General features: G+C 37.1%; 1 protein-coding gene across 1 annotated transcript; it reads left to right on the top strand.

Moving 5' to 3' along the window:
* The first annotated feature begins 2,290 nt into the window (after nucleotides 1–2,290).
* On the top strand, nucleotides 2,291–3,286 carry LOC100737388 (olfactory receptor 9K2-like). Its single transcript, XM_005663867.3, has one exon. It carries the CDS (start codon nucleotides 2,318–2,320, stop codon nucleotides 3,284–3,286), a length of 969 nt encoding a protein of 322 aa, XP_005663924.3. The 5' UTR covers nucleotides 2,291–2,317.
* Nucleotides 3,287–9,379: the final 6,093 nt, after the last annotated feature.

Genomic DNA, 9,379 nt, shown 5'->3' with positions numbered 1-9,379 from the left:
CCCGTCGTGGCTCAGTGGTTAGCAAATCTGTATGGAACCATGAGGTTGCGGGTTCATACCCTGGCCTTGCTCAGTGGATTAAGGATCTGGCCTTACTGTGAGCTATGGTGTAGGTTGCAGACATGGCTCGGATCCCACGTTGCTGTGGCCCTGGCGTAGGCTGGTGGCTACAGCTCTGATTCAACCCCTAGCTTGGGAACCTCTATATGCCACAGGAGTGGCCCAAGAAATGGCAAAAAGACCCTAAATAAATAAATAAATAAATAAACAAATAAATAAATAAATAAAATACCTAAATAAACCAGCTATAGTGGAAAAATAAAAATCATTTAAAAATAAATTAATAAAATAGCTAAACTGCTTTCTCTTCCACATTGATTAAACTTTTACTAATACTGCATTATACTAAAGATAAGCTTGGTTCCATATGATTTTCCTGTCTGTACACTGAAAAAAAAACCTCATACAAATGCTAAAAATACCTTTTAATTAAAAAATGATTTTATAAAAATGATTAAAGCTGACTTATAAAAATATTCTTTAAAAAGACCATTTTTATAATACTAGGCTTATTAAATAGAGTATTATGTCTTTAATTTTAATGCAGTCTTTTAGGCATAGTGTGGTTTTAAAGGAATTTTTAAATATAGTTCTGATCTCAAAATATTTTTTAGTAAGGACTTAAAAATAATTTCATTGAATGATATTTTTCCATTATATTTTCTAACTAACTGTTTGGTATTAAAATATAGGAAAACATAACATGAGCAATCATTATGTGACTTTAGATTTATGATTTAGAGGACATTTGTCACATCATGAATTGTGCCTGCAGGGAGAAATTCAGGTAGACATACTTTAGAGTGAATTTTTGTCCCTTTAAAATCACAGAAGATATAATTTACTGCATTATTTTAAAATATTTATCTAAAACTATTTCTCATATAGTACAGACTTTTAAATCTCTTCTTCACTATCTAGCAATATGTGTGCTCTGATAATACCAGCAAGCTCTTCTTTGGCAGTGAAGAAAAGAAAGTCCAGAAAAATTTCCCAAAGGATATGTACAACTAGAGAAGGAAGAATTCTTGTATTTGGACTATCATTAAACTGTTTGGACCTGAGGTGAGTGCAGTCCTCATGGACAACAGCCCTGGAGTCTACACTTATGCCACTGTAATTGACTTCATGATTACTCATCTCCCAGTGGAATGCATCACAGAGGATGAGCAAAACCTCAATGCTGAAATATCCTGAGGAAGACTTCAGAGGGGTGAGAATAATTAAGGGCATCGTACAGACCACTGTTGATAAATCTGGACATGATCTTGGGCTCTGGATGACACAACGTTGCTATGGTACTTAAACATCCATATAGTTTACCCCTTTATCATTATTTTAAGACGTAAAGTATACTAGAATTCAGGAAAGGAACGTTCCTTTATGTGCATTACTGAAGGTTACTTGCATTGTCTAAAGAGTGAAATCCTTTGAATTGAATTGATGCCGCCTTGGTAGAAAGTCATTCATTACTGTGTAAGGATTGGAATGTCACCACTTTCTTTCTCTGCTCCAAAAGAGGGCTAAAGGATTATGCTATTTTAAAATTAAACAACTGTTCATGGAAATGAAATATTTTTCACGAGGCAATAAAATGAATTTATTGGGTAAACGGTTTGATCTAGGAAAGGAAAAATATTTGGGAATAGCTTGAGAGAATTTTATCGACACTTGGTGATTTCTTTGATGTTATTGTTTTCCACGTAACCATAATGTCTATTTTTGGTCTATTTCAAAGATGACTACAAAGATAATGGAAACGAAATATATTGAGGTAAATAAGGTAAAATATTTTTAAATATATGTATTACTGCCATGTAATGATTCAGACTCTAACTTTTATATTATACTGACTACAAACACGATCATAGAGATTATATGACATGCAGTACTTCTATTTTAAATAATATGCAGTACTCTTATTTTAGATAAAGATAATTATAATGATATTAAGACTAGAAATTCAGAAAGTAAGTAAAATTACACAAGAAAATAAGCTACTTTCTTACTGAGTTCCTTACAAAGGTCTGATTTAAATAAAATAACCAAATAACTTCTTTCATTGCTTACTAGTTTCAGGAGCCTAGTAAACTCTAATCCAAATTCTTGCATCCTCTTGAACTTAAAATTGTTTTGTGTGCAGTATCTCATTAGGTGGTAAATAATTTATTTCTACAGTTTAGAGAGGATTTATGGCACCAGACTCACAGCCACAGTTTCATTGATTTTGCCTTGTGCCTCTCAATAGGTTTCTGCCATGGGCATGGGGGACAGGGAAACAAGCAACCACTCAGGAGTGACTGACTTCATTCTTGTAGGCTTCAGGGTCCGCCCAGAGCTCCACACTCTCCTCTTCCTGCTCTTTCTGCTGGTCTACACCATGATCCTTCTGGGGAATGTTGGCATGATGGCCGTAATTATGACTGACCCCCAGCTGAAGACACCAATGTATTTCTTCCTAGGCAACCTCTCCTTCGTTGATCTCTTCTATTCGTCTGTTATTGCACCCAAGGCTATAGTCAACTTCTGGTCTGAGAGCAAGACCATCTCCTTGGCAGGCTGTGTGACCCAGCTCTTTCTCTTTGCCCTCTTCATTGTGACTGAGGGCTTTCTCCTGGCAGTCATGGCTTATGACCGCTTCATTGCCATCTGCAACCCACTGCTCTACTCTGTCCACATGTCAACACGTCTCTGCACTCAGTTGGTGGCAGGTTCCTACTTTTGTGGCTGCATCAGCTCCATTCTTCAGACCAGCATGACATTTACTTTATCCTTTTGTGCGTCTCGGGCCATTGACCACTTTTACTGTGATGACCGTCCCCTTCAGAGGATTTCTTGTTCTGATCTCTATGTTCATAGGATGGTTTCTTTTTTCTTGTGCATCATTATCATTTTCCCTACCATAATTGTCATTGTTGTGTCCTATGTGTATATTGTGTCCACGGTTCTGAAAATCCGCTCCGCTGAAGGGCGTAAGAAAGTCTTCTCCACTTGCAGCTCTCACCTAGGAGTCGTGAGTGTACTGTATGGTGCCATCATTTTTATGTATTTCATCCCTGATGGATATCCTGAGCTGAGTAAAGTGGCCTCCTTGTGTTACACCCTGGTCACTCCCATGTTGAACCCTTTGATTTACTCTCTGAGAAACAGAGATGTCAAAGAGGCTCTGGGAAAGATCCTGGGGGGAAAAATATTTTTATTTAGTTCCATTTTAACAGTGATATAACTGAAAATCTGGGATATTGTGACAATATCGGAAGCATTAACTAAAAAAGGTGCACCCATTTATCTTAGAGATATTTAAAGAGTTTATTTGAATTTAATGGGCTTATAGCCAAAGAACACATTCGGATTGTATTTGTCTGGCTGTTGACTTTGAAGTGGAATCAGTACTTCATCATTCTTTCATGATGTACATCTTCTTTGCACTTCAGTGTTATTTTGGGTGAAAATAATGATTGCCATGTAATTTGTTTCTAGGAAGACAAGTATTCCAAACTTGCTGCTGACTCTGTAAGGTTGGTGTTTGGGATGTATTTTTTATTTTGAGTCAGTAGCATATATTATGAGGACATGTATGTACTTGGTAGAGGTAACACAATCTGATATAATAAGCAGACAAAACAAAATATCAGATTTACTAAAAAGTTGTTGAATGCTTTGTGAATGTATCGGATACTCTGCAGTGCACATGTGAGCCAGTCTTAATTGTCCAAGGGTGGATGACTAACACATTTATATATGATCAGATAGGTTATTCTTAAAAAAAAAATCTCCCTTTTAGTAAGAAAAGTGTAATGAAAATAAACCAAAATTAAAGATGATTCCTTTGTATATTATATGCGTGTATGTGTGTGTGTGTGTGTATGTACACATATATATCTTCCTTTATGAGACTAATCCAGAAAAGTGATATTTTTGAATTTTGACCTCTTTGCCTTATGAAAATATAGGTATAAATAATTTCTGTACTTAAGCTTACAATTAATAGGTGAAGGAAATATCTGAAGAGAGGATAATGTGCCTACAGTAAACCCAGTGAATAAAGACATATATAGAAAATACAAAGGAAATGGAGCCTGTAGAGGTGAGTTGTCTAATTGATCAGGGAAGATGCCATGAGGGCACTTTTTAAAGACAGAACTGAGCAAGAGGAAATATACAAGTTTCTGTGCAAAGGAAAATAAATAACCATCTGGTAAACTATAGTAAGTGATTTTTAATGCACAAGACTGGGAGTGAGAGATGAGACTTAAAAGGAAATGCATAGGGAGTTCCCATCATGGCACAGCAGAAACAAATCCAACTAGGAACCATGAGGTTGCGGGTATGATCCCTGGCCTTGCTCAGTGGGTGAAGGATCCGGCGTTGCCAAGAGCTGTGGTGTAGGTCACAGAGGTGGATCAGATCTGGTGTTGCTGTAGCTCTGGTATAGATAGGCAGCAACAGCCCCGATTAGACCACTAGCCTGGGAATCTCCATGGGTGAGGCCCTAAAAAGGCAAAAGACCAAAAAAAAAAGGGAATTCATGGAAATATGCAGACCCATATGACAAGATGACAAGCCACGCAACATGACATTTATTCTATAAAATAAAAGTACAGACGCCATGCTTTGGGGAATTTGTAAGAAATATAGTATAGAGTTCAAGCTGACATTTTACAAAAATTGATAGTTTTATGGAAGATAAAGACTCAGAGGAGAAGACGATAGTCACAGAAAGTGTGTGGTCGTTCAAGTCAGAGGTTATGGTGCCTTTAACAAAGGCACTCTTTTTTTTATAATTTTTTTATTTTCCCACTGTAGAGCAAGGGGGTCAGGTTATCCTTACATGTATACATTACAATTACAGTTTTTCCCCCACCCTTTCTTCTGTTGCAACATGAGTATCTAGACATAGTTCTCAAAGCTATTCAGCAGGATCTCCTTGTAAATCTATTCTAAGTTGTGTCTGATAAGCCCAAGCTCCCGATCCCTCCCACTCCCTCCCCCTCCCATCAGGCAGCCACAAGTCTCTTCCCCAAGTCCATGATTTTCTTTTCTGAGGAGATGTTCATTTGTGCTGGATATTAGATTCCAGTTATAAGTGATATCATATGGTATTTGTCTTTGTCTTTCTGACTCATTTCACTCAGGATGAGATTCTCTAGTTCCATCCATGTTGCTGCAAATGGCATTATGTCATTCTTTTTTATGGCTGAGTAATATTCCATTGTGTATATATACCACCTCTTCCGAATCCAATCATCTGTCGATGGACATTTGGGTTGTTTCCATGTCCTGGCTATTGTGAATAGTGCTGCAATGAACATGCGGGTGCACGTGTCTCTTTTAAGTAGAGTTTTGTCCGGATAGATGCCCAAGAATGGGATTGTGGGGTCATATGGATGTTCTATGTATAGATTTCTAAGGTATCTCCAAACTGTTCTCCATAGTGGCTGTACCAGTTTACATTCCCACCAGCAGTGCAGGAGTGTTCCCTTTTCTCCACAGCCCCTCCAGCACTTGTTATTTGTGGATTTATTAATGATGGCCATTCTGACTGGTGTGAGGTGGCATCTCATGGTAGTTTTGATTTGCATTTCTCTTATAATCAGCGATGTTGAGCATTTTTTCATGTGTTTGTTGGCCATCTTTATATCTTCTTTGGAGAAATGTCTATTCAGATCTTTTGCCCATTTTTCCATTGATTGATTGGTTTTTTTGCTGTTAGGTTGTATAAGTTGCTTATATATTCTAGAGATTAAGCCCTTGTCCGTTGCATCATTTGAAACTATTTTCTCCCATTCTGTAAGTTGTCCTTTTGTTTTCTTTTGGGTTTCCTTTGCTGTGCAAAAGCTTTTCAGTTTGATGAGGTCGCATGGGTTTATTTTTGCTCTGATTTCTATTGCTTTGGGAGACTGACCTGAGAAAATATTCATGAGGTTGATGTCAGAGAGTGTTTTGCCTATGTTTTCTTCTAGGAGTTTGATGGTGTCCTGTCGTATATTTAAGTCTTTCAGCCATTTGGAGTTTATTTTGGTGCATGGTGTCAGGGTGTGTTCTAGTTTCATTGCTTTGCATGCAGCTGTCCAGGTTTCCCAGCAATGCTTGCTGAATAGACTTTCTTTTTCCCATTTTATGTTCTTGCCTCCCTTGTCAAAGATTAATTGACCATAGGTGTCAGGGTTTATTTCCGGATTCTCTATTCTGTTCCGTTAGTCTGTCTGTCTGTTTTGGTACCAGTACCACACTGTTTTGATGACTGTGGCTTTGTAGTATTTCTTGAAGTCTGGGAGAGTTATGCCTCCTGCTTGGTTTTTGTTTCTCAAGATTGCTTTGGCAATTCTGGGTCTTTTGCTGTTCCTTATAAATGTTTGGATTGTTTGTTCTAGTTCTGTGAAAAATGTCATGGGTAATTTGATAGGGATTGCATTGAATCTGTAGATTGCTTTGGGTAGTATGGCCATTTTCTCAATATTGATTTTCCCAATCCAGGAACATGGAATATCTTTCCATTTCTTTACATCTTCTTTGATTTCTTTGATTAAAGTTTTATAGTTCTCGGCATATAGGTCCTTTACCTCCTTGGTCAGGTGTATTCCGAGGTATTTGATTTTGTGAGGTACAATTTTAAAAGGTATCATTTTTTTGTATTCCTTTTCTAATGTTTCATTGCTGGTATACAGAAATGCAACTGACTTCTGAATGTTAATCTTATATCCTGCCACTTTGCTGAATTTATTAATCAGTTCAAGGAGTTTTGGGGTTGAGTCCTTAGGGTTTTCTAGGTACAGTGTCATGTCATCTGCATACAGTGACAGTTTGATCTCTTCTCTTCCTATATGGATGCATTTATTTCTTTTGTTTGTCGAATTTCTGTGGCTAGGACTTCCAAAACTATGTTGAAGAGCAGTGGTGAGAGTGGGCATCCCTGTCTTGTTCCAGATTTGAGTGAGAAGGCTTTCAGTTTCTCCCCATTGAGGATTATATTTGCTGTGGGTTTATCATAAATGGCTTTGATTATATTCAGGAATGTTCCCTCTATACTCACTTTGGCGAGGGTCTTGATCATGAATGGATGTTGGACTTTGTCAAATGCTTTTTCTGCATCTATTGAGATGATCATATGATTTTTGACCTTTTTTTTGTTAATGTGGTGTATGATGCTGATTGATTTGCGTATGGTGAACCATCCTTGTGAACCTGGGATGAACCCAACCTGGTCATGGTGTATAATTTTTTTTGGTATGTTGTTGGATTCGGTTGGCTAAGATTTTGTTGAGAATTTTTGCATCTATATTCATCAATGATATTGGCCGATAGTTTTCTTTTTTGGTGGTATCTCTGTCTGGTTTTGGAATGAGGGTGATGGTGGCCTCATAGAATGTCTTTGGGAGTTTTCCTTCTTCTTCAACCTTTTGAAAGAGTTTAAGGAGGATGGGCACCAATTCCTCTTTATATGTTTGGTAGAATTCACCTGTGAAGCCATCTGGTCCTGGACTTCTATTTGTAGGGAGTGATTTTATGACCTCTTCAATTTCATTTCTAGTGATCGGTCTGTTCAGTTGGTCTGTTTCTGCTTGATTCAGTTTTGGCAGGCTGTAAGATTCTAGAAAATTGTCCATTTCTTCCAGATTGTCAAACTTGTTGCCATACAGTTGTTCATAGTATTCTCTTATGGTTTTTTGTATTTCTGCTGTATCTGTTGTGATTTCTCCTTTTTCATTGATAATTTTGGTTATTTGGGTTCTTTCTCTCCTGTTTTTAGTGAGTCTGGCCAGGGGTTTGTCAATTTTGTTCACCTTTTCAAAGAACCAGCTCTTGGTTTTCTTAATTTTCTCTATTGTTTTTTGAGTCTCTATTTTATTGATTTCTTCTTTGATCTTTATAATTGCCTTCCTTCTGCTGACTTTAGGACTTTTTTGTTCTTCTTTTTCTAATTCATTTCGGTGGAGGGTTAAGTTGTCGATTTGGGATCTTTCTTCTTTTTTGAGAAAGGGCTGGATTGCTATAAATTTCCCTCTGAGCACTGCTTTCGCAGCATCCCATAGATTCTGAGAGGTTGTGTCTTCATTATCATTTGTTTCAAGGTAGTTTTTAATTGCCTTCTTGATTTCCTCATTGACCCATTGGTTTTTTAGTAGCATGTTGTTTAGTCTCCATGGAGTAGGTTTTTCCTCTTTCCTTTTCCCATGGTTGGTTTCTAATTTCATGGCATTGTGGTCAGAGAAGATACTTGAGATAATTTCTATGCTCCTAAATTTATTGAGATTCGCTTTGTGTCTCAATATGTGGTCGATTCTTGAGAATGTTCCATGAGCATTTGAGAAGAATGTGTATTCTGGTTTTTTTGGATGTAGTGTCCTGAAGATATCAATTAAGTCTAACTTTTCTATTGTTTCCTTTAGGATCTCTGTTGCTTTATTGGTTTTCTGCCTAGAGGATCTGTCCATTGATGTGAGGGGGCTATTAAGGTCTCCTACTATGATTGTATTCTCATCAATATCTCCCTTTATGTCTGTTAATATTTGTTGTATGTATCTGGGTGCTCCTGTATTTGGGGCATATATGTTGACGATAGTAACATCCTCTCCTTGGATGGATCCCTTAATCATTAAATAGTGTCCTTCTTTGTCTTTCTTTATGTCTTTTGTTTTAAAGTCTATTTTGTCTGATATGAGCGTTGCGACTCCTGCTTTTCTGTCATGTCTATTGGCGTGAAATATTTTTCCCCACCCTTTCACTTTCAATCTATATGTATCTTTTGTCCTAAGGTGAGTTTCTTGTAGGCAGCATATTGAAGGTTTTTGCCTTTTTATCCACTCAGCCACTCTGTGTCTTTTGATTGGGGCATTCAGTCCATTGACATTTAAGGTGATAATTGATAGATGATTATTTATTGCCATTTGAACTTCGTGTTCCAGTTGATTCTATGGTTCTCCATTCTTCCTTTTTTTTTTTTGGTTGGATGGTCTCCTGTTATTGTCTGCTTGAGTGTATTTTTTTTCATTTTTTGCAAATGCAATATTTGGTTTTTGCTTGTGGTTGCCCTGTTTTTTAAGTATGCTAACCCCTTCCCATAATTGTGTGTTTTAGCCTGATGGTCCTGTAAGTTCAAACACTTCATTACTATATTAAAATTAAGAAGAGAAACATACAAACAAACAAAAAGGGTTATTTACTTCCTAACATCCCTTGCCCACATTTTATGGTTTTGATGACTCTTTTTTATTTTTTTCTTTTTAATTTTGTTTTGTTTGAAGCATGTTCATGATTAAATCTGTATGCTGGCTTATTTGAGTGACTTCTCTCTGATTGCGGTTTCCTCAGTCCTAGT

The sequence above is a fragment of the Sus scrofa genome, chromosome 5, assembly GCF_054392235.1.
Source record: "Sus scrofa isolate SSC_HxYL_T2T_F1_AM1 chromosome 5, Sscrofa_HxYL_maternal_Yorkshire_Landrace_v2.0, whole genome shotgun sequence".
Classification (NCBI taxonomy): domain Eukaryota; kingdom Metazoa; phylum Chordata; class Mammalia; order Artiodactyla; family Suidae; genus Sus; species Sus scrofa.
Note: the sequence above shows the minus strand (reverse complement) of the source record. Positions and strands in the feature narration are given on the sequence as shown.

Excerpts from the sequence above, each read along its gene's own strand:
- LOC100737388 (XM_005663867.3), top strand. The coding sequence starts at position 2,318 with ATGGGCATGGGGGACAGGGAAACAAGCAACCACTCAGGAGTGACTGAC.